Source organism: Geotrypetes seraphini, chromosome 9, assembly GCF_902459505.1.
Source record: "Geotrypetes seraphini chromosome 9, aGeoSer1.1, whole genome shotgun sequence".
In the NCBI taxonomy this organism is placed as follows: Eukaryota; Metazoa; Chordata; class Amphibia; order Gymnophiona; family Dermophiidae; genus Geotrypetes; species Geotrypetes seraphini.
The window spans coordinates 10,233,147-10,258,143 of NC_047092.1; the positions used below are offsets into that span (position 1 = coordinate 10,233,147).

Here is a 24,997-nt window from a genome sequence, read left to right on the forward strand (position 1 = left end):
ACACTTCCATCAACAAGGTTTTGTCTTGGAATCATGTACCACCAAAAACATAGCTGTATCGCCTTTTCACAGACAAGACAGGGAACTGCTTCTATAGCCAACGTTCACTGCATTATCATGAATTCTGCATTTGCAGCGATCTTGGAAAGTGGAGTGATATTTACAGGTAGGACTACAGGCCTAGGACCTGAGAGCAAGATTCACTCTCACTGCATTCTGAGATACTGGAGACGTTCCCTCTGGTACAAGTTAGGTTAATTTGCTTTCACACCCTTCAACATACAATACCCAAAGAGCGTTTTTATTGCTCTACTCACATGAACACGTTGAAGATCAAAATGTAAAAAAAACAGACTTCTCCTGTAACCTAAAATTCCAGCAGACATTAATATTCTTTTCAGGAAGAGATTCTTATGGAATGTCCTCTTCCAAGCTTACTGAATAACGGAAGAGTTCACGTTCTGGAGAAGAAATCTCAGTCAGGAAGAACAATGAAATACAGCGACTTCTCATCAAAGGGATGTAGAAATGCATGAAATTAAAATAAAAGATTGTTTCCATTTCCCATGAAAACTTATATAAAAAAGAAAAGGCTCAAAGACGTTGACCACTTAGAAAGTTTCTTTATACTACAAAAAAACAAAGCCAAAATAAAAACAGGGCCATCGTAATGAAGGTCACAGAGCTCCTCTGGGAGATAATGTGTCCAATCTTCCAAAAGAGGTGTTTCCTCTGTGCTCACAGTCTGCAGCTCAAAGACAGGATGACTGATCCCAGGCATTTCTCAATACAACTCCGTAAGGTCCAGGATGCGAAATTTATCTAAATTGTAGAAACAAGCTTTCACCACCCGGCCACCAAAATACCTTCCATTCAGATCGACAACAGCTGAAATGGAGAAAAAGAAAATGGTTAGAAAAATGTAAGGCAAAAGCCTGGTAAAGCAACAAGTGATGGACTACTTAACTTGGGGGGAGAGGAATGATGCAAAACATTTTTGTGTGCAGAAATGCACAGTTACTATGAGATCTACCCTCATGTTACTAGGTGTAAAATGCAGAAAAAGGATCAGCCCAGAAGTTAACTCACATGGTAAACATTTGCGCACACTACATTCATTTCATGGTAGAAGTCATGCGCTCTACCATGTAGCTTTCTGCCTTGGCCCTTCTTTCTTCTCAGCCTACATACTGATATGATGAAGGATCAGAAGAGGGGTGTCATAGTTAAATTCTGTAATATAATCTAGAATCTACCTGATCCTGACATAGAAGTGTAACCTTAGTTAGATAAATGAAGACACAGTAAGAATATTTTTTCTCCTCACTGTTATGCTATGTGTAAACCAGCAGGTATCGCCAACAGCCTCCAGGTGAATGCAAATATCTTTCTAAAGCGCTGCTGAAACAGGTCAGAGATGCTCAATGATGCACAGAGAGTGAGCTAATTTAATTCAATCAAAAATCCTTGACTTATATCATTTATTTGGGCCATATGCACTTTTAGAACTAGAGATCTGCATGGGAATGGGAATTGCAGGAATCCTGCGGAACTCGCATATGGAAGAAGTTGCCCTGGGATTCCTGCAGGAGTAACTCTATTAACTCCAGAATGAGGCTTGGAATGCACTGTAAAAAGCACTTGGAGCACCAGACTGAGGCTTGGAACACTCATTGGTTGAACACTGAATACTATCCAAAAATCCATGGGAGGCAACAAGAGAATTGTGAGCAAGTAAATAATAGCATTAACTCCTACAGGTACTAATAGGGACTGAGGAGATTAATTGTGGGGGTGGCATGGTTCTTAGCAGCTACAAGAGGGGATGGGTGAAATTTCTGACCTGTGCAACTCTATTTAGAACTGAATAAAAGGATGCATAGCATTGGCTGCCATTCTTAAACCTTTTTCCACTATCACAACAATGAAAATCAATTTGCCGTATTTTTTAAAACCTAAACTTAAAATGCACCTAGGGGTACCATCATTAAAATCAATCAACACGTTGCGTTCCAATAATTTTGCGGTCACCGCCCCTTCTCTTTGGAATTCGCTGCTCAATCAGTTGCACAGTGAATCCGCAATAAATCAATTTAAATCAAAATTAAAAACATTCTTGTTCCAGGATGCTTTTGGACAATAACTGTCCTCTTAAGGACAAAATCAAGCTTTATTATTTTTTACCCTAACCTTTTGTGTTTTTTTTCCCCCTTTCATTGTGCTCTCTCTCTCATGACTGTAGTTCTCTCCTCTCTTCCCTACTGTCTGAAGTTAGTCCATACGTCTTTTTGGTATTGTTTAGTATCCCTAACTTTTAAATTTGTTTTAATGTAATTTTTATATTGTACACCACTTAGAAACCTGATTAAGCGGTTTAAAAAATCTTTTAATAAACTTGAAACTTGAAGGGTACATAATATAGTTAATCATACAGTACAATTAGAAAAAATGCTTCTTTAGTCTTCATATGCTGAGGAAAGTGAGATCGTACTTTCATCATTCTCACTTCATCGTCCTTGTTCAATCCACCATCCTCTCTAGACTGGATTATTGCAACTCCATCTATTTAAGCCTAACTAAAAAAAAAACTCCATAGACTTCAGCTAATCCAGAACGCCGCGGCCAAGCTTATTTTCGCTAAAGGCAAGTTCGACCACATCTCCCCACTCTTGTCCAAACTTCACTGGCTCCCAGTTCACTCCAGAGTCCTCTTTAAATGTGCCTGTTTAGCCTTCAAGATCCTACATGGCATCCTCCCTCCCGTTATCCCACTCTTCTGGAATTCCTCTAACCCTAATTCCACTAGATCCTCCCAAAAACTGAAACTATCATTCCCCTCTACAAAAGGTATATCCCGTGTAGGAAAACTAGGAACATCCCTCCCCTTTAGAACCACAGAACTCTGGAATAATCTCACATCCCTGCTCAGTTTCAAGTTCCCTCCAATCCTTCCGCAAACACCTGAAAACTTGGCTCTTTTCCAAAATCTAACACCTCCCGCTCTTTGGCACCCTGTCCCTCTTTATCTTCCTAGCTCCTTTCCTATAACCCTTCATTGTAGCTCCTTTTCAATCTAACCCTGTAAACCGTGCCGAGCTCTACGCTTGTGGAGATGGCGCGGTATACAAACCTAAGGTTTAGTTTAGTTTACAATTAGAAAACTGTGGATGACAGTTTTACTACAATGAAGAAAAAATGGGTCCCAAAAAGGGTCTGTTCACTGTCGCAAAATGCAGATTAATATCCCAAAGCACCCTGTTTTCATCATGAGGAGCAGAGGAAAACTACATCTTTATATTAAGGACATGAGCATTTGCTGAGTGACCATAACAAAGATCTTTAAGGCAGCACTGGAAATGCTAAAAGCCTCACACGACTTTACAAGGCAGCAGAGTGTGAAATCACAGCAGTTTCTAAGGGCAGCTGAAAGAAAACAAGCTGCACAGCTGCAGGACAAACCGTTGCAGAAGGAACACATGACAGATAAAAGACCAGCAGCCCATTTAGAAGTGGCAGCTTTTGTTCCCGAGAGCTGTGAGTTTTTAGGAAAGTCAAGGACAATTCAGTTTTCAAGAGAGGAAATTTTTTTCACTCAGAGAATAGTTAAGCTCTGGAACGGGCTGCCAGAGGATGTGGTAAGAGCGGAGAGCGTAGCTGGTTTAAGAAAGGTTTGGACAAGTTCCTGGAGGAAAAGTCCATAGTCTGTTATTGAGAAAGACATGGGCGAAGCCACTGCTTGCCCTGTATTGGTAGCATGGAATGTTGCTACTCCTTGGGTTTTGGCCAGGTACTAGTGACCTGGATTGGCCACCGTGAGAACGGGCTACTGGGCTTGATGGACCATTGGTCTGACCCAGTAAGGCGATTCTTATGTTATGTTGGGGATTTCTGTTGCTCCTGATTGCATCTTGCAGCTTACCCAGAACTCCACTGTTGAGTTTATGATAAATGCTGGTATATGTAAACACACAACTCCATTTCCTCAAACCCTGTTTTTCCTGAAATTTTCAAGAATTACATTAGTTACCAATTAGCATAGATGTTTTTCACGATAACTGTGAGGAGCAGGGATCGTTTGCTGCCTTTCATTCTAGGAGCTTGCATTTCCCTAACGTGGTATCCTCTCTTACCAGACACCATGCCAGTTTCACTGCTACAGCCAGACTGTGGAATTCACTTCCAGCTTATTATTTGTTCTTTTGCCGAAAGATAACAGCATTCTTCAGCGTCCGCCCTTAAGGTTATTTCAAGTTTATGGTTCATTATCTGTGCCTTATTTTTATCAATGTTAGCTATGTAATCTGCTCCAAGCACTGAATACTTGTAAATAAATGCAAAGGAAAGATACACTCATCCCCCCAAAAATTTTATACACTCCTGGAAAGAACAGCTAGAGCAGGGCTGGCTCAGCAAGCAAAGGGGACAGACTCAGGAGTAATGAAAGGAAAAGGGTGGTAAATTCATGGAATGGCCTCCCAAGGAAGTGGGTAGAGATGAACATGGCATCTCTCTTTAAGAAAGCATGGGACAAGCAGAAAGCATTCTGGTGGGGAGGAGGAAGAGACTGTAGAGCCCATCCAGTGCTGCAGATGGCTAGAATGGATAGGCCATTTGGACTTTCACGATTTGTAGAGACAAATATCAGGAAGTTCTGTTTCACGCAGTGAGTGGTGGACACCTGGAATGCTCTCCCAGAGGAAGTAATTGCAGAATCCACCATCTTAGGATTTAAGGGTAAATTAGATGCACATCTCCCTTGAGAAGCATACGGTGATATGGGGACTAAAACTATGCGATGGCAATTCTTATGTTCTTATGTATCAAGATTCCGTGCAGAATCTCAAAGTGTAGCAAGATTCCAAAACCCCAAATAGTAGCAGCATTTCGGAACCCCAAAGAGTATCAAAGCTGAGGGGGGACAGGTCCAGGACGAATATCAGGAAGTTCTGTTTCACGCAGCGAGTGGTGGACACCTGGAACGCTCTCCCAGAGGAAGTAATTGCAGAATCCACCGTTCTAGGATTTAAGGGTAAACTAGATCAGTGGTTCCCAACCCTGTCCTGGAGGAACACCAGGCCAATTGGGTTTTCAGGCTAGCCCTAATGAATATGCATGAAGCAAATTTGCATGCCTATCACTTCCATCATATGCAAATCTCTCTCATGCATATTCATTAGGGCTAGCCTGAAAACCCGATTGGCCTGGTGTTCCTCCAGGACAGGGTTGGGAATCACTGAACTAGATGCACATCTCCTTAAGAGTGGCATAGAGTGATACAGGGAAGGGTAAATTAGATGCACATCTCCCTTGAGAAGCATACGGTGATATGGGGACTAAAACTAGGCCAGGGTACACCTGGCGGGGCCTTCGCGTGTGCGGATCACCGGACTTGATGGACCCAGGGACTGATCCGGAGATGGCAATTCTTATGTTCTTATGTATCAAGATTCCGTGCAGAATCTCAAAGTGTAGCAAGATTCCAAAACCCCAAATAGTAGCAGCATTTCGGAACCCCAAAGAGTATCAAAGCTGAGGGGGGACAGGTCCAGGACGAATATCAGGAAGTTCTGTTTCACGCAGCGAGTGGTGGACACCTGGAATGCTCTCCCAGAGGAAGTAATTGCAGAATCCTCCGTTCTAGGATTTAAGGGTAAATTAGATGCACATCTCCTTTGAGAAGCATACGGTGATATGGGGACTAAAACTAGGGATCACCGGACTTGATGGACCCAGGGATCCGGAGATGGCAATTCTTATGTTCTTATGTTCGATGGGCAATACAAAGCAGCTGCAGTCAATGCAATACACAGGTCCCGAGAGTCACACAAGCTCAAGGAACTGCTAGTGCATACCTTTACCCACAGGGAGGGCAGGTCATTTTTAAACAGCCTCTGCAAATATACATATCAAATTAAGTCCCAATTATCCATCTTTTCAGATCCCACTACCGACTGGTGGTGGGACGATCATGATTGTTAAGTGTAATTCGCAAACTCTCAGTGGGGTGGGGGCACAAGGCTGAGGGTTTGTTTAAGTTGCTCAATATCCTTGCTTTGGCTCTGGTTAGAGCAGCAAAATCTATCAGATACCGCCAGAAACCGAATCTGTCAGAATCATAGAAACATAGAAATAGACGGCAGATAAGGGCCACAGCCCATCTAGTCTGCCCACCCTAATGACCCTCCCCTACCTTTCTCTGTGAATAGATCCCACGTGTCTATCCCATTTGGCCTTAAAATCAGGCACGCTGCTGGCCTCAATCACCTGTAGTGGAAGACTATTCCAGCGATCAACCACTCTTTCAGTGAAAAAGAATTTCCTGGTGTCACCTCGTAGTTTCCCGCCCCTGATTGTCAACGGATGCCCTCTTGTTGTCATGGGACCCTTGAAAAAGAAGATATCTTCCCTCCGCCTCGATGCGGCCCGTAAGATACTTGAACGTCTCGATCATGTCTCCCCTCTCTCTGCGCTCCTCGAGCGAGTATAGCTGTAATTTGTCAAGCCGTTCTTCATATGGAAGATCCTTGAGTCCCGAGACCATCCGGGTGGCCATTCTCTGCACCGACTCCAGTCTCAGCACATCCTTGCGATAATGTGGCCTCCAAAATTGCACACAGTATTCCAGGTGGGGCCTCAAATACTGTGTGCAATTTTGGAGGCCACATTTGGAATAATATTTGTTCTGGTTCTAACACACACCTGAACCTCTTTTCTGTGTGTACTTTCTTTGAAAATGACACATTCTCTACCCTAGCTCTGGTTCCAAGATAGCTTCTGCAGAACAGAGGTAAAATGTTGGGAACTGTGGAATTTGAATAAGCCGATTATAGTCTTTTGGTTCACATTCTTTTTTTCATTTCCTCTCAGGAGATCGTTCTTCCTCTGGATGAAGCACCTTGAAACACGATTTCTTGTTGAGGAAGAGTCGTTCCACACAGCTTATTATGGATTTTGCTTTTCACTGGTCACTGTTTGGGGATTTGAAGAGATTGGTCAGGGTTACCACCTTCTGCTATATCCAGACAGAAGAATGCATTTGGACGATCTGATAAGGGTTCTTCTATATTTCTATTTCTCAAATTAGACTGGTTTCGAACAGTTTTTGGATCTGGAAGGAAGGCAGTGCTATGATGTGGTAGATTGAACCATTCATTACCTTTTGGGATGCTGAATATCATTTTACTGAGCACCTTGAGATAGATCTATTCATTTTTGGGTAGTGTACTGTGGAATGCCACACAGAGTAGAAAGTTTCCAAATAGCCCATCTCTGACAGGACTCCCTACCCATTATTTGGTATTGGACAAATAAATTTTACCTCTTAATGGCTTGGAAATCTATGTCGATGCATTTCTCTAGAAGCCGGAGTAAGGTCTTTTGTCTGTTTGCTCCCCTAATCTAGACAACCTATCCCCCACTGTAAAGAGTCACATTATAAATAGACTGCAGAAACCAGCAGAACCTTTGTTGCCTTTGTTAACCGTTGAGAGGGTGGGAGCAGGAGGAAGGGGTAATCTAGTTGTGGGGTGGGAGGGTGGAGAGGAAGGGGTAGTTTGGTTGTGGGGTAACTTCTTGTTAGTCTGGTCTGGGTTATAAGAACCAACACCTGGACTCATGCTATTCTGCCTGTGTTGTATTTCTTGGGGTTTTAGTTCCTATGTTACTGTAAAATTTTGTACTATTGTTATTTGTGCTTGACTTCTTCTTTTGAATACATTGTTTCAAAAAAATAGCCCATCTCTGCAAGTAATCCTCTATTTTACTCCAAGAAAGGATCTCTAATTCCTCCACATTATTTTGGTAATATGTACAAAGTTGGCATGCCAATGTTTTTCTTAAATCCAAGACAGATGTCAAAAGTGGGCATGCAGGGGAAAAGAAAAACAGTTCACAGCTATTTTCAGATGACTTTTGCTCTTTTGCCACAGCAAAACTAAGGACATATATATTTTAAAACATTAACTCTTTGACTTACTGAAATGTCATACAATATTACTCAGAAGAGCCACCTGCAATTGTGTGTGAAAACGCTTGAACAGCGTTTTCCACGCGACGCCCCACCCACACTAACATTTTTTCCCACCACCTTCAATCAAGGCAGGGCCAGTTTTTGGAATGACAGGTTATTTATCGCAGGTCAAAGTGTGTGTGATTGGATTTCTGTATGTATTATGAAAATTTTCATTGAAGAATTGTTGGGTGGGGGGGAAAGGGTTATAATTTCTACTTTAATGGAATATATGTATAAGAATGTCAAGTGCTGTATATTTTATTAGTAATGTAATGTTTTAATATTAATCATTTGTTTGTCAGTTTTAAAATGAATAAAGAATTTAAAAAACAAAAACCAAAAACCAAAGTGTGTGTTCGTTAGACTTCAGTTAGGTTTTTTTAAGTTATAATTTTTTATCATAAAACATCTTCGTACATCATGTCTACATTTGCAGCCTCTGTTCCTGGTCTTAATATACAAATTTCTACCTTGTCCCTTCTCATTCACAGCTCGTGTATCATTCTTCATACCCTTTACTAAATACCTCGATCTGTACCCAGCTGCCCAAACAAAGTACCTGGGATGCAATTACAGACAATTACAATTACATTGTTAATTAAATAAAATTTTAGATGATTGACTGTGTTACTGTCTTCATACATATAAAACTTCAGTGTTAAATGTTAACACTAACCTTTAACCCTGAGGTTACACAAGCACATTTGACCATTAAAGTTAAAACAAATAAACAACCCCCCCCCAAAAAAAAATAAAAATAAAAAATAAATAAATACACTCTGGTTGCATGAGCTCGGCTGAACCAGTCTATTTTGGCTGAAGAAGAGGGTCTCCAATTTTAACTGCAAACTTTCAGTTTCTTTGGCCTCAAAGCATAAGGGTTTCTCCTAAACTTGCACCTTCAGAATTGCTATAATTCACTTCCCAGCTTTCAAATTAGTCTATAATCAATCTTTGGCTCTAGTTCAATTACCAGGGGCCATTTTTCTAAGGCTCCTCTGGCTCATTCTCAAGTGACTTTCTGAAAGTTAAAGCACATCTTGTCACTATTCACCATCAAACTACGTTTACTCATCTCTAATCCTGTAAAAAGCACTAGGAGAGTTTTGATGCTAGGAGATGATGGAAGAGAATTAATTCCACCTTTGGCCTATCTAAGCAAAGGCTCAAGCTGGGAAAACTCTCACTTCAACCAGCCACACCAGACAGTATGTGATCCATTATATTTTGGGTTAGATCAGGGGTAGGCAATTCCGGTCCTCGAGAGCTGGAGCCAGGTCAGGTTTTCAGGATATCCACAATAAATATGCATGAGATAGATTTGCATCTCAAGGAGGCAGTGCATGCAAATCCATCTCATACCTATTCATTGTGGATATCCTGAAAACCTGATCTGGCTCCGGCTCTCGAGGATCGGAATTGCCTACCCCTGGGTTATATTCTAAACCTAACACTGAAACCAGCTATATTTCATTTCCAAGCAGAACTTTACCTTTAATTGCCGATTCCACCCTTTCAAATTCCAAAAATATTCTTACGGCTTCATCATCAGGGGCACCAGGAATCTGAAAGGGTTTAAGATATTGAGAAAGGCAGTTTGCAAGTCTGTCTCTGAGCAGGGCTACACATTGTTACAAACATATGTCATCAAAAAATGAAATGTCCTGCAGGAGCTGAAGGCTTCCAGCAACCTGCTTCCCTCTTGCAGCCCCAAATGCTCTCACTGAGATACCGTCAAGTCTCTGTAGGTGTACAAATACGCATTTTACATATTAATCTCTCTGGCACTCTACACTTAGAACTATGGAAGCCTCTCAATACAAAATACAACGGAACCAAAGATGGAACTGGATTCCTACCTCAAATATGACACACTTGGCCACTTTGCCATACTTTTCACACTCTTCTTTTGTTTCTGCTTCTAGGTCTTCATCGACTTCCCCGGCACCTACCATATTCTGGGAGCAAACCATAGGCAATTGATAGCTTGTAACTTCACTAGGCACAGACTGCGTGTCAACCCCAGGAAACATATTTGGCATTTAAGAATTTTAAAACAAAAAACACTCCCCCCCCCCCAAGAATTCCACCACTTTGCATCTTTCACAGTTTTGGGATGTTAACAAATGGACCTTGAGGAACATTATGAAAGTAATTAACAAAAACAAAGAGAAATCCAACAGGTCTGCAGTGAACAAGTAGAACCAAAAACAAAAGAGACTGCAGAGAGGAATGTACAAGTTGCAGGAATTTTAGTAAAAATCAATAAAATATGTTCCAAAGGGATGGCTCTCACGTGCATGTTTCAGAGAAACACTCCTTCCTCAGGGCTCCAAGTTGTCCTGTGCTGTACTAGTTGAGAACCATATGGATTACAACAGTGTTGAATTAAATCCGTAAATGCTCCTGAGTAGCTAATGTTGTAATCCATATGGTTCTCAACTAGCACAGTTCTGGACAACTTGGAGCCCTGAGGAAGGAGTGTTGGGTCCGGTCCCCATGCACATGAGACCCATCCCTTTGGAACATGCAAACATGAAGGCAGATAAAGGCCAAATGGCCCATCTAGTCTGCCCATCCGCAGTAACCATTATCTTCTCCTTTCCCTATTGGCTAAGACTCTTAACATTTGCATCTCCTCCTCCTATTGGCTAAGGCTCTTTACACCTGCATTGTGAGGTCATAGAGCTTTATGATTATAGAAACATGACGGCAGATAAAGGCCAAATGGCCCATCCAGTCTGCCCATTCGCAGTAACTATTATCTCTTCCTCTGTCTAAGAGATCCCACGTGCCTATCCCATGCCTTCTTGAAATCAGACACAGTCTCTGTCTCCACCACCTCTTCTGGGAGACTGTTATACTTGTACATTCCTCTCTGCAGTCTCTTTTGTTTTTGGAAGTAATTAACACACATGCATCAATGGAGAAGTTTTGCTACTCCAACCTTCATGCAAGACCTAGGACTGTGGGAGAAGGCAGTGAGAGACAAAAGGTTTGAGGCATTTGACGAACAGCATATGGCCACACGGCTGGTTAGCTGTCTGGAAGCCAATTTGAAATGACTGTCATAACATCTGTCCATTCTCACCCTTAATAAGACCACTTTTGTAGGGCACTTCAGGATCTCAGTTAGTGGATTGGAGTCCGATTTCTTCAACGCATCAACTGGAGGACAAAAGTGCATAAGCTGTAATTGTTTGACTCTTAGAGCCCCCATATAAGCAAGCAGATCCTGAGTTAGGAAGCAGGAAGAAACAAAGCCTCTGTTTTGATGACCCCGAGTTAGTGCCTTTCCAAAACAAGAGGAACATGCAGCAGACAGTCTGGTGAGGCTATAATCTTTCACGAAGAGCTTATTTGCTTTAAAAGGAGCATGCAGGCTGAGCCGTAGTGGGATAAAATAAATACACATGCAAGATCATCAAAGCCTGAGCTAATCTCACATGGTTGACAGGCCCCAAGTACAGCGACAGGCAGAGGTAAAGAGAATAAGCTGCCTGACACACACATGAGATCAATGTAGAGAATTCTACTGAACATGGCCTGGGTTATCCCTTGGTACCTGCTCCAAGGTGTCCTGCCACTCCCCCACAGCCTGTTAAGGAGCTCAGGACCACCTTGGACGCCAGTTCTGGGGGTTGCAAAGTCAGACTTATGACACCAAAGGCCTGATCTTTCCCCCAAAAAAGGGGGGTGGGTGTCCCTTATTTAAGCAGGACACCATAAGCAAGATGGTATAACACAACAGCTAACTACGAAGATGCCCACCCTTTGTGCTTTTATTCTCTTAATAAGGCAGAACTATTGGAAACACAAAAAGAGAACCAGGAATAAGACCAAAAGAGGGTGGGCATACGTCACACGGCTACTGCTGATTGGCCAAGTCCTCTCTACACAGCATTCATGAAAAAGCAAAAGGGTAGAAATGTGGCCCTACCTGAGAAGCCCACAGCTGCATCCTCTGTTGGCAAGTTTCCTGGTTTTCCTTTCTTTTCTGTTCAAGACACTTGTAGTCCTTACTCTTTGTGCAACAGGTAACATGCATTGTGTATTATCAGTCACACACCTTTCACACTGCATCCTTCACAGGCATCACTTACACACACAGTTTTTGCCCCCAACCCGCCACCCCAGGTCACTCTACATTAGTCTAGCCTGGAAAGCAACAACACAATTTCAATTAACAAGACCACTAAACTAGCCAAGGGCCTATATTTTAGTAAAAACAATATTAAGACGTTCATTTTGTTACAAAGGGTTCACTGTAGGGTTCCCCACCAGAGACTACAAAAGGTTCAAAAAACAAGGTGGAGAAAGCCTCAAACTAGTATAGCAGCAACACGTAGCAGAAAAGTCAGCGCTGGCATAAAAAAAAAAGCCACTTTCAAACCGCACAATATCTCAGAAGTGTTGGTGTGGGGCTTCAGCAATCAATTATCTTCGTCATCGATCTTCATGCCCATCTTTATATGTAACTGTTGCCCCTTACAAGGGTCCTTGTTTTGCCAATAACTTTGGCTGCTTCAGGGGTTACTGTTCGTCATCTCAACATGTTTTCTGAACCTGTAATAGTCTCTGGTGGGGAACTTTCCACTGAACACTTCATACCAAAATTAATGTTTTAATATTATTTGGAATGGTTGGTTGTTATTCTCTGATTGGTGCCAATTCAAGATGTGCGTTCAAATTAATTAGTTAACAAGCTATTAACCATCAGTAACTAGAGGCAAAACCAGTTTGACGTTAACTGGAACTTAGGATTTGAGCACACATTCCGAGTTCCTAAATCTGAAAGGGGGCATGGCCAAGAAAGGGGCACTAGGTGGATCGGGGTGTTCCAAAAAATGTAGGCGCAGTGTTATAGAATAATGAGTTAGGCCAGGTTTTAGCAGGTGCCAAGTCGGGGGCCCAGAGCTGGGCGTGAATGAGAGTGCATGCCCTTTATAGTATAGCGTTTAGTGGCAATGTTTAAGCACCATTTATAGAGCACCCTTCCCCCTCTATGCACCAAACAGAACTCAGCATTGAATTTTAGGGGACGGGATGCTCTTTCCTGCTGAAAGTTCACCCCCCCCCCAACATCTTTAAATTATGATTAATACTTCTCAAATTAAAAATTCATAGGGGTTTTATAATAAGGTAACACACTTTCTACCAGGTTCCTTTTGATGCCCGGGCTGTCCTGGCTCCTTTCAGTGTCCTCATATACACACCGGGGCCTGTATTTACTAAAGAGCACTAACACAGCACAGGTTGAATGTGCAGAAGCACTGTGAGATTTAGTCAGCTGCAGTACTCGAGTACCGCAGATTATTAAAACCTGCAGTAATTTTCATGTTTTAGTTGGGAGCATCACACATTCCTGGCTGCAAACACACAGCATGGTGGTCAGCACTGGGGGGGGGGGGGGGGGGAAGGCAAGCTCCTCTGGGCTCTGGGGCTTAGTTTTCCAGTCCCCTGGTGATCTAGTTATAAAGGCAATGGTGCTCGTCAATCCCCTCCACCCGATGGTCCTAGATGTGAAAGGAGAGTTCTCCCCTAAGCCCCAAATGTGCAAAAAACCAATGTCCCTCTCTGAAAGCCCCCTCCCCCCCTATCCCCTACCCAAAACTGTAAAACAGCACTGCAAGGGTAGAAATAGATAAAGATCACTCTTGCCCTCGTAAGACCCCAGGGATATTCCTGTAAAGTGTTGGGGAGGATCAGGAGTCACCAGAAGACATTGTGGGTTTTTGCAAAAACAACTTGGAAAACTAAGCTGCAACAGGTATGTGGTCTTTGTGATAAGGCGTATGGGGACAGACTTAAAGATCTCAATCTGTATACAGTCAAACCTTGGATTGCAAGTAACTTGGTGCTTTGCAAGACAAGCAAAACGGTGTCAGGTCAAAAGCGCGCCAGGACAAAGGCGCGCCCAGACAATTGAGCACAGCGCGGAGGCGCGTGCCACTCAAAATTACTGTTTTTAGGGCTCCGACGGGGGGGCGTGGGGGGGAACCCCCCCACTTTACTTAATAGACATCGTGCCGCGTTGTGGGGGCATTGTGGGGGGTTTGGGGGGTTGTAACCCCCCACATTTTACTGTTTTTAGGGAAAAAGTTAAGTTTACAGTAAAATGTGGAGGGTTACAACCCCCCAAACCCCCCATAACGCCGGCGCGATGTCTATTAAGTAAAGTGGGTGGGTTCCCCAACAAAACCCCCCGTCGGAGCCCCTAAAAACAGTAATTTTGAGCAGCGCGCACCTCCGCGCTGCTCTCAATTGTCCGGGCGCGCCTTTGTCTTTCGCGCCGTTGTCTATGAACCAGCAAAACATTTGATTATATTTTAACTTGCTATACAAGCAATGTCTTGCAATACAAGTACATACAGTATACACACATCACAACTGAGCTGATGGTTCTTCTCTCTCTGACGCTGCGGGAGTCTAGTGACTGTTCTAAACGAGCAAGGTCTTGCAATATGAGTACATACAGTATTTTGTATTAAAGTTTTGGGGTTGTGAAGTTTCCATTATTTCCTATGGGGAAATTCACTTTGATATACAGGTGCTTTGGATTACAAGCATGTTTTCAGAACAAATTATGCTCGTAAACCAAGGTTTTACTGTTCTTTGGAGGAAAGACGGAAGAGGGGAGATATGATAAAGACGTTTAAATACCTACGTAATGTAAATGCGCATGAGACGAGTCTCTTTCATTTGAAAGAAAACTCTGCAACGAGAGGGCATAGGATGAAGTTAAGAGGTGTTAGGTTCAGGAGTAATCTGAGGAAATACTTTTTTACGGAAAGGGTGGTAGATGCGTGGAACACTCTCCCAGAAGAGGTGGTGGAAACAGAGACTGTGTCTGAATTCAAGAGGGCCTGGGATAGGCACGTAGGATCTCGGATGAGCAGACTAGATGGAAATGGCCTTTATCTGCCGTCATGGTTCTATGTTTCTAGATCAGGGATGTCAAAGTCCCTCCTCGAGGGCAGAAATCCAGTCGGGTTTTCAGGCTTTCCCCAATGAATATGCATGCGATCTATTAGCATACAATGAAAGCAGTACATGCAAATAGATCTCATGCATATTCATTGGGGAAAGCCTGAAAACCCGACTGGATTGTGGCCTTCGAGGAGGGACTTTGACACCCCTGGTCTAGATCCTTCATTTTGTTAAACACTGCTAACTCCTTTCACTCAAGTCCTGGAATCATTCAATCTCTTTGAAAATGAGCTGTTCATTCCCAGCATGAGTCGGGCCAGATTTTAATTTTGCATTAAAGCTGTGTTAGAGCCAACAATACATTTTAGTAAATAGAGCTCCAGGTGAGCAATGTTCTGATATAAGAAGCATAGGTGTGTGGAGAAATGCAACACAACTGTACACACGTGTACTCCGACCAAAATTCTAAGGGAATGGCCGAGTAAGAAAATGAGCATATATAAATAAATAAATATAATCCCTTTCAAAGATTTTTAACACACATCTGATCTAAAAAGGGACACTCTGACTGCTCTGCATTGTTATGTTTTTTTCTGTCTGCAGGTTTAAAATGTGTATTTTGGAATGCACTGCAGCTGTAACCCAAATGCTCAATAATCTGAAGTCTTCAGTTTCCTGGGAGAAGTGAGGTGATCTCTAAATCAAAGGCAAACTGCAGCTTGAGGATGCCAAGATTATTCGGAGCAAACTAGAGCCCAGCCCCCACATGGCAAAACAGGACAAAAGCATCCAATGTGTTCTGTGGGTAGATATTTCCTGAATTCTAACTGCAGCTCAGGTTTACTTTAGAAATCAAATACCTTAGGTATTTGTCTAGCTTTCAAATTCCCCAATCGAGCGCTACCTAAGTGCATCCTGAAGTCTATACCCTGCTTCCCAGCACCAAAATCTAACATGTTGAAGTACCTTTATCTGCAAGATCTCCGATAATAATCTTGCCTCCTCTCTTGCTGGTTTTCTCCACCGACAGTGCCGTGCTCAGTCCTTGCTCATGTTTGCCCAGTCCCTGCCCTTCTCGGAAGCCATACTTCTGCATAATTTTATGGGCTACAGTCCCACTGTTGCAGCAAAAAGGAAAACATATTTTAACCATTTCTGATGCCCGATGGCTTACTCATGGTGCCCTTTGACTTCTGGCTTTTGACCTTGGTAGAGGTGAGGTGTCATGAGCGCAGACTCAGAGACACCCATGACCTTCCTGTTTTCCTCCGTCCAGGCCAGCTCAGTTGATGCAGAATGAATTCTATTTCTCAAAAATCAAGGCTATGGTTTCCTGTAAAGCTCAGTAAAAGTGTGCCCTTAAGCAATGGCTGAAGCTGCCAGCAGATTCTGTGAACACACTGCTCTAAGGAGCACAAGCCAGGAATCAAACTAGGTCACTCACATGGTAGCTGGCTCATTTAGCAGATTTCTGTAAAGCTGTGAGTGTGCCTAAGCTAACAAGATGGCTCTAGCTAGCTGTCTCGTTTTCTGTACTGCTAGCTGTGCCCGAGCATTCATTCCTAAATACGTAAGGCTGATGCTTACCCCATGTTAGCAATGAAGGAATTACTAGGGCCTGTGGGAGACTGCGGTCTGTCCGAATCTTCATATATTGGGGGTGGAATAGCAGCTTTGGAACTTGAACCTCGGGACCTCTGCTCTTCTTCATAAGGAGCAGCTGAGTGAAGAAGACAGAACATGTTGCAAATGTTACTATGCTAGGTGCCTGCACATCAAGTGTCTTTAAAATTAGGTTTCCCACAAAATTACTACAGGTATATAATATGCACACTACGCTCAATTTCACTGTCACTAGTTACACTGTATTCTATGCATTATATAGTGTGACTACATAGTAAGTGCAGAGATTATGTTATGCACTTTGTATGCTGTGATCCTCGTTTACATTCCTGCATGGATTTCATTTGACTCTTTCCATGAACCAAATATCATCCAATTTACAGGATCAAAAAGAGAGTATTTTGCACTTAAAAGATAAATCTGACCTGTATTGTAAGACCAGGAGCTGATTACAACAGTATACAATACATAACATGTGAAGATAGTATGGATCAACAATCTAACATTCAAATAAGGTTATTTAGAGTACTTGTCTAAAGACCAGATTTCATCTTAACCAAGTACTTTTTTGCAAAAAGCTTTGTCATAAAAAAGCTCATTATACTGCTCAGATTTCCTCAATTAATACTTTATTTGCAATTCCAGTTTTTAAGATATAATTTTAAAGGAAATTCCACAGGTTTCCTAGGACAAAAAAAAAGATCTTAAGACCATGCAAAAGTCAAGACATGCCACCTAGTGGAAGAATGTATTTATTACAAGCTCATCCTACTCAAATCAAATTGATTATCTCCAGGAAGACTGTATACTTCTCCCTCCGTATTCGCTGTGATAGGGGATTAAAAGACCCGCAAATACAGAAAAACCGTGAATAACTTTTTCATTGTGGTGAAACCGTGAATAACATGGTGGGAGACCTGGCCTGTTCCTGAAGAAGAGGCAAAACACAGTGAAGAAAGTGCTGGGAATCAGCGATTTTCTCTGTAAACGCTTGGAATCAGCGATTTCTCTATGCAAACTGATGTCATTTGGGGGGAGAAGCCAGCATGCTAAAAACCGCGAATACGGAGGGAGAAGTGTAGTATAAAAAGAAAACCAGAGAGGTACTCTTAGTAAAGGCAAGTCTCCAGGTTAAGAATGAGCTCCATTTTTAAAATCGTTCTTAAGCTAAACTTGTATGTAACTCGCATCCTGTACAATACAGTCCATAAAAGCATTAAAGAACATTAAAGAAACAGTCCTCAAAACAAAGTACTGTACTGTAGTTTAAATATAAAGAAAATATAGATTTACACTTACTTTTGTTCTTCATCTGTCCCGCTGTTCCCTCTCCACCTCCACATCCAACATTTCTCTCTCTCATCTCTCTTCCCCATGCATCTGTACCTCACGCCTCTCCCACCACCATATCCAATATTTCTCTCTCCCTCCCTATGCCCAATAATTCTCTTTCTTCATTCCCCATATGAACCCTCTCTCTTTCCCTCTCACTCAGAAACCCATGCCCAACAACTCTCCCTTTCAATTCCCTCCCCACCTCAGCATCTCATTCCCTCACTCCCTCCATTCTTGCATCCTATGTCCCAAGTTCATGCTCCCCTCCCTCTCTCTCAGGCACCGATGCCCAACAATTCTTCCATTCGTCCACCTCAGTATCTCTTCCCATCACTCCCTCTGTTCTTCCATCCTATGTCCCAAGTTCAAGCTCCCCTCTCTCCCTCCATTCTGTGTCCCAAGTTCATGCTCCCTCCCTCCATTCTGTGTCCCAAGTTTGTGCTCCCTCCCTTCCGTTTGTGTCTCAACACGACCCTGCTTCTCCCTTCCTGTGCCAACATGCCCCTTCTTACCCCCTTCCTGTCAAAACACGCAGGCTCAGTTGGAGGACTTCACCTTCAAGTGTGGCAGCATTCCCCTGCTGTCTACAGAGAACTCCTGTTACAGGTAAGCACCTGCGCTTTCTGCATGCAGCTGACCTGGAAGCCTTCCCTCTGACGTGAAGGAAGACTTCCAGGTCAGCCCTGAGTCGCATGCAGGAACCAGAGGCGACTGAAAGGAGAGAGCTGGCCAGAGGAGGTAAACACCTGCGAGAGCACAAATTTGGGATGCTGAACGGAGGGAAAGATGACGAGGGGAACGTTGGGACACTGAAGGGAGGAGGAGGGTTGCATTTTGACAGGAAGGGAGAGGCAGGACGTACGAGTTTGGCATTCTTAAACCGGGGACTGCTTGTAGTCACAATCCAGAACTAAATATTCTTAAAAGACCTACAGACACTACTCCTGGAAGACTTACAAAGATTACCACCAAAACTGACCTCCTGACAACCCACTGCTCCTGAGAAAATTAAAGAGTCATGGAACATGAGGCAAAGTTCAGTTGTGGAGTAGGAATTGGTTATCAGATAGAAAACAGAGGGTAGTGTTAAATAGCCATTTATCTCAATAGAGGGTAAATAGTGGAGTGCCACAGGGATCTGTACTGGGACTGGTGCTATTTAACTTATAAAACAAAATGGAATTATAAACAATACAGCAAACACATAAAACAAATTAAAAAATAAAATAAGACAGATACTTTGGAACTGACAAGAAAGAAATGCAGACCAGGGCTACACCTAAAATTCTATTGTCTGTCACTGGAATTCTTTGTACAACTCACTTATTTTTCCTTGTAAGACCATATTGGGCTTATTCTGTTCTGACCCGAGAAAAGAGAATGGGGACTTGTATACCGCCTTTTTATAGCATTAAGAGCTGACATTCAAAGTGGTGGGCACTGGAGGATTAAGTGACTTGCTCAGGGTCACAAGGAGCAGGACCGGGATTTGATCTCACAACTAGAGAATGACATGAGGACAAATTTTTCCCCGTCCCCGCGGGAACTCATTTTCCTGTTCCATCCCCATGAGTTCTTTTCCTGTCCCTTCCCCATTCCTGCAAGCTCTGTCCTCATCTGCACAAGCCTCAAACACTTTCAAATCCTAAGTAGCAACATTCTAGAGCTCGGATTGTGATGTCATAATGCCTCATTCCACCAATGCCTAAGCTCTGTCCTCATCTGCGCAAGCCTCAAACGCTTTAAAAATCATAAGTGTTCGAGGTTTGTGCGGTTAAGGCAGAGCTTACAAGAATGAGGCAGGCGCAGGGACAGGGAATTCACGGGGATGGGACAAAATTTGTCCCCGTGTCATTCTCTACTCACAACCTCTGGGTGCAGGGGCAGCAGCTCAACCAGTGAGCCACAGCCCTTTCTCTCATTAGTCTAATAGAAAAGCTCTGGAACAACCTTACCTCCCCTCTTCGGAACTTGAGCTCTCTCCAAGTTTTCCGCAAACATCTGAAAACCTGGCTTTTCTCAAAAAATGTAAGTCTCCCTCCAACTTAGGAATCAAGGAAACTCTTATATCTTGGCATCCCAAGTCCTCTAAATTTTCTTCACACTTCTACCTCTAACCCTCTGTTGTAGTTCCTTCCTATTTCTCCTACTGTAAACCGCGTCGAGCTCTACGAACGTGGAGATGATGCGGTATACAAACCTAAGGATTAGATTCGATTAGATCACCTTAAAAGCAAATAATTAGTGGTACTTACACTCTTTATCTTTCTCCATGAGAGAAGAAGGTGGTGCGATGGCAGCGCCTCCCATACCTGAGAAAGAGAAGTGAATAATCAGAGCAACCGAATTATTCAGACTACAAGACTAGAAACGTTCTTTGAACACTAGGCTTTTCCTGCTTCTAGAAAAGTTTGTGATGGGTCCCTACATACAGGAGCTCATTCACTGAGTGAAGAAAATCACGCCCCACTTTATTAAATCGATCCATAAAATAGCAACATGGGTCCTAATGGCTTGAGATTGATTTCTTTGGAACTGACCTCAACACCAGCTGATGCCTGTAGGTGCAAATTCAGGTAACATCTTTGACCTAAACCAGACTGTAAATTGTACACCGCTCTGAACTTCTCCAAGATAGAACGGTACTTCATAAACATAACTTGTCATGAGTCAGGTTAAAGGGCTCTCTCTGATGCAGGCTGCATTTCTGAAATGTGGCATAAAGCAGTAGTTCCCAACTCTGTCCTGGGGGACCATCAGGCCAATCGGATTTTCAGGACAGCCCTAATGAATATGCATGAAGCAGATTTGCATGCCTGTCACTTCCATTATATGCAAATCTCTCTCATGCATATTCATTAGGGCTAGCCTGAAAACCCGATTGGCCTGGTGGTCCTCCAAGACAGGGTTGGGGACCACTGGCATAAAGGATCACAGGGAACAGGCGAGATGAACAGCATCATTCTTTTGGCAAAAATGTGACTGGGCAAAGCCAGGTGGATTTGATTTAAATCACTAGTCAGAAAGACTTGATTTATATCATGCCCATGAAATTGTGAATGGAATAATTTGCCAAAAAATTTTAAAACATTGTATGAAATACAACCTCAAACTACATAATTTAAAACTAATCCCTATTTCATGATGAATAACTTTTGGACCATAATGTATTTAAATCATCCTTAGATAGATTTTAATTTTTTTTTTTTTTTTAAATCATTGATTTTTATCCATCCTGGGGCAAAGTCTCTGCCTGTCCTGCAATCTGAATTGCCCAGGGTGTGGCAGCCCTAGAAGAGATCTGAATTGGTTTTTCTTTCACTTTAGGACACTCTACAGAATGGAAATGCATGGAATTCTACATATTTAAGGCTTCGATCCATTTCACAGCTCCTCTCTATGCCCCCCACCCCCAAACAGACTCAAAGTGCTTCATCCAGCAAAGCACCTGAAAAGAGCCATGGTACTCAAACTCCCCAGCCTCCAACCTTCACAGGACAGCAACTAAGCACGTCAAGAGATCAGGCAAAGTAATTACAAAGACTCAGAGATGAATGAGGTGATAATCCCACCATTTGAAAGAGGAAACCAATGGCTTCTACTCTGCCAACCAGATTGCTGAATAAAGTGGCCCAAAGTGGGGGAATGAGCAGAGAGCAGCAGTTGCTCGTCACATGGAAGTGGCAGTCTAAAAATCTGAAGAGCTACAACTTTACAAAGGCAACTATTAAGCGCTGGTATGAGAACCTGGTTTGATGTCACTCAGATGAAGAGTATATTTTAAAAAAGCTACTCTTATTCTGTATCTGAGCTGATATGCAGTTGAACACTGCAATTCTGGCTCAGTGTGTTATTTGAGGGATTTGTTTAACTGTTACAGTAACAGATTTCCTGTATTATCTGTGTCCTATGTCCAGAAGGTCCTCTAAGCATTAGGACACAGTAAGGACGCATTAGTGGCCCTGAGAATACTATAAGTACAAGGAGCAATTTCCCATACATGGCTGCAGTACCATGCCACTACCACTAGGAGGGCTGGTGTCTGCTGTATTTTGTATTCAGCTTGGAAGAACTCATGTCACCAGTCCAGGTTCTCATACCTAGAATTCGGCTTAGATCCCTATTCACCATATATAAATTTGCTTAGTACACCCAGTCCGTGTTTCAAACTTACTCCCCTCCATTTACAAAACCGCAAAAGTGTTTTTTAGCGCCAGCTGGAACACTAAATGTTCCGCTCTGTTCCAACGCTCAGAGTTCCTATGAGTTTCGGGAGCAGCACATCCTAATTCTGTAGCATCTTCTAGTACACCTAGCCCAAATCTTTTTTTTTTTTTTCTTTCATGCATTTCCACACAAAACAAAATATACATTTGGAAAATAAGGAATTTAACCACTTTTTCCAACAATGATATAAAAATTCTCCATCCTGTAACCCCCTCTTTGCAGCTTCTCTGTTTTGGCCCTTCCAGCTCTCCTGAAGTTTCCAGATCTTTCCAGGCCTTTCTAATATCCATAATGCTACCACTGCGCAAAGATTTTGTCTTTGCTGATGTTTGCTCACCTGGATGTTCTCTTAGGACAAGGGAACACCATGTTCTCATTGAGTTGTACCATCCCAGCACCATCTGCAGCTAATAAATCACTAGAGGGACCTGGTGATTTAGTACAAATTGAAAGCAAATCTAAAGAACAGGCTGGATCTGGTGGCTACAGATTCTTGACCACTTTCATAGATAGAAGGCAGATGCTTATCTGGTGCTTCCCATGTTTCCATATTCCCCATATTTTAAAAAAAAATTTACCTCACAGTGAGTTACATTCAAGTGACTACATTTGCTGCAGGACTTTGTGACTCGCACAACTTTGCTATTCCTGCTGTGTGCAAGAACGTGACAGACACATCCATGGTGAAATCCTGTAGCCTGCATTAGAGAATGACACGGGGACAAATTTTTCCCCGTTCCCGTGAGTTCTTTTCCTGTCCCTGCCCCATTCCTGCAAGCTCCGATCTTAAGTGTTCGAGGTTTGTGCGGTGAAGACTGAGCTTACAGGACAGGGACACCACCAAAACTTGCGGGAATGGGAGGGGGAAATTGAGTTCCTGCGGGGACGGGGAAAAATTTGTTCCCGTGTCATTCTCTAGCCCAGTGGTTCCCAACCCTGTCCTGGAGGAACACCAGGCCAATTGGGTTTTCAGGCTAGCCCTAATGAATATGCATGAAGCAAATTTGCATGCCTATCACTTCCATCATATGCAAATCTCTCTCATGCATATTCATTAGGGCTAGCCTGAAAACCCGATTGGCCTGGTGTTCCTCCAGGACAGGGTTGGGAATCACTGCTCTAGCCTGCATCTCACAACCCACAGCAGCAGGCACTAGTAAAACTCATGAGGCACCACTTTCACTTCCAGAGTCCGCAGTTTGGAAAGCAATCTGAATTTCACCGCAGATGTTTAATCACATAAATCCAGTCCTCTGCACTTTACACATGATAATACCTTCTGCTGTTTGCTGGAGACAATCTACTAGTGTCAAAGGCACCTTGAAAACTAAACTGGGCCCAGGTGGGAGGCTCTAAGTCACTTACTTCGTTTCCTCCTTTCCCTCTCATAATCTTCCTCCTCGTCAGACTCTGTGTCTGGGCGCCTGGAAAAGCCGCTGGCTTCATGCCTGTCCTTCCGCCTCCTAATAAAGCAAATCAAGGACAGCCACAATGAGAACCCTAAGCATCCATTTTATAGAAATATGCTGCATACTGACCAGATTAAAGGGAAAATATACATCACCGTAAGTAGAAATTTATTATTGGAACACAGTGGTTTTGTGCCAGTCTGCGTCTAAAACCCATACTATGTTCAATATCATTTTTACACTCAGATTTATGGTTTTGATAACGTCAGTTTTAAGAACTGTGCACTTTTTTGGCCAAAGATTCTAAGCGCCTCAGGTTCGGAAGGGGAGAAGACACCCACGGCAAAAATGATGCATGCAAAAACCAGTAAAAAGTTCTATAAAGCTCTGACCCAGCAACAATATATACATCTGTACAAAACAAAAAATTCCAGAGTGTTTTTTTGTACAATTCTTTTGCTTGCACACTTTCTCTGTGGAAAATTGCAATTAAAAAGGTGAAACGAGCAGGTTACAGATGAGACTGCTTTTATTGTGAGGAGCATTTCAAAGCTCCGCTCGTCTTCAGCAAGTCAGCATAGAATGAGCTAGGGATGGTGTTCCCCAATAAACAAGCAAATTACAGGCTGCATTACAATTGTGGTGATAGTTTTCAGAGCTTGGAAGTAAAAAGATGACAGCTATTGCAAATTAAGTTACACATGTAAGTGGTACTAGTCTATAACTGTGCAAGCAACTGCATGCATAACTGTGCACCCATTAAAATTAAAAGGGTTTATGCTTTTCTTGTCCCATTTTTGCCCAGAAGGTAAATCAGTTCTTAGTAAGACAAAGGTTGGTACAAGGAATGTTTCTATTCAGCACTGAAGCAAGGCCTGAAAGCAAAGCTGCAAAGTTTCTAGCAAAAATAGCTTCACAACTCCAACTATATTTAAAAAGCAACTGAATTTGCCAGGGTAGCAGGACAGCCAAAGAGGATGCAAAATAAAAAACAGTTGAAGCATGTTTAGATGGATCATGGCCTTAGAAGGATTAAAGAGGACATCCCCTCTGGGTCTTGTTTATTAGACACTATGGGCTAGATTCACTAAGCAAACCGATCGTGTACTGATTGGTTTGCGACCTCTTTGTGACCCAATTTTCCTCCGATCCGATTCCAATCCTTGCATGCAAATAAAGGGAAATGGCATGCAAAGTAGACAGGGACATGATTCGCTAAACAAATCTGGGACACTGACTGGACTGGCCCATCAACAGAAGAAGCGACTGCTGGGGACCAGTCACACACATCCTTGCCGACTCTCCTGCTCCATTGCCGCCCTGCTCTCTGCCCCGATTCTCCTGCCCCAACTCAAGCCCGTGATTTTAACCCACTTTAAACCTGTGGGTTAAAACCACGGGCTCGCGAGTAAAAAGTTAAAAAAAATTTTTAAAACCCACAAACATCAAACTCATGCGCAGA

General features: G+C 42.8%; 1 protein-coding gene across 3 annotated transcripts in view; it reads right to left on the reverse strand.

Moving 5' to 3' along the window:
- Positions 1-285: 285 nt before the first annotated feature.
- RBM17 (RNA binding motif protein 17) overlaps positions 286-24,997 on the reverse strand; it is a 36,542-nt gene continuing 11,830 nt past the window's right edge. For 2 of the 3 annotated variants that reach the window (XM_033957985.1, XM_033957984.1), the window contains exons 5-13: positions 23,492-23,589; positions 20,155-20,211; positions 16,529-16,661; positions 15,908-16,059; positions 11,952-12,008; positions 11,103-11,179; positions 9,871-9,969; positions 9,504-9,576; positions 286-888 (exon numbers count right to left, since the gene is read on the reverse strand). In XM_033957985.1, the coding sequence (XP_033813876.1) occupies positions 785-888; positions 9,504-9,576; positions 9,871-9,969; positions 11,103-11,179; positions 11,952-12,008; positions 15,908-16,059; positions 16,529-16,661; positions 20,155-20,211; positions 23,492-23,589 (850 nt within the window). In that variant the 3' untranslated portion in view covers positions 286-784. The remainder of the gene's footprint in view (positions 889-9,503; positions 9,577-9,870; positions 9,970-11,102; positions 11,180-11,951; positions 12,009-15,907; positions 16,060-16,528; positions 16,662-20,154; positions 20,212-23,491; positions 23,590-24,997) is intronic. The other variant, XM_033957986.1, reaches the window with a different exon arrangement.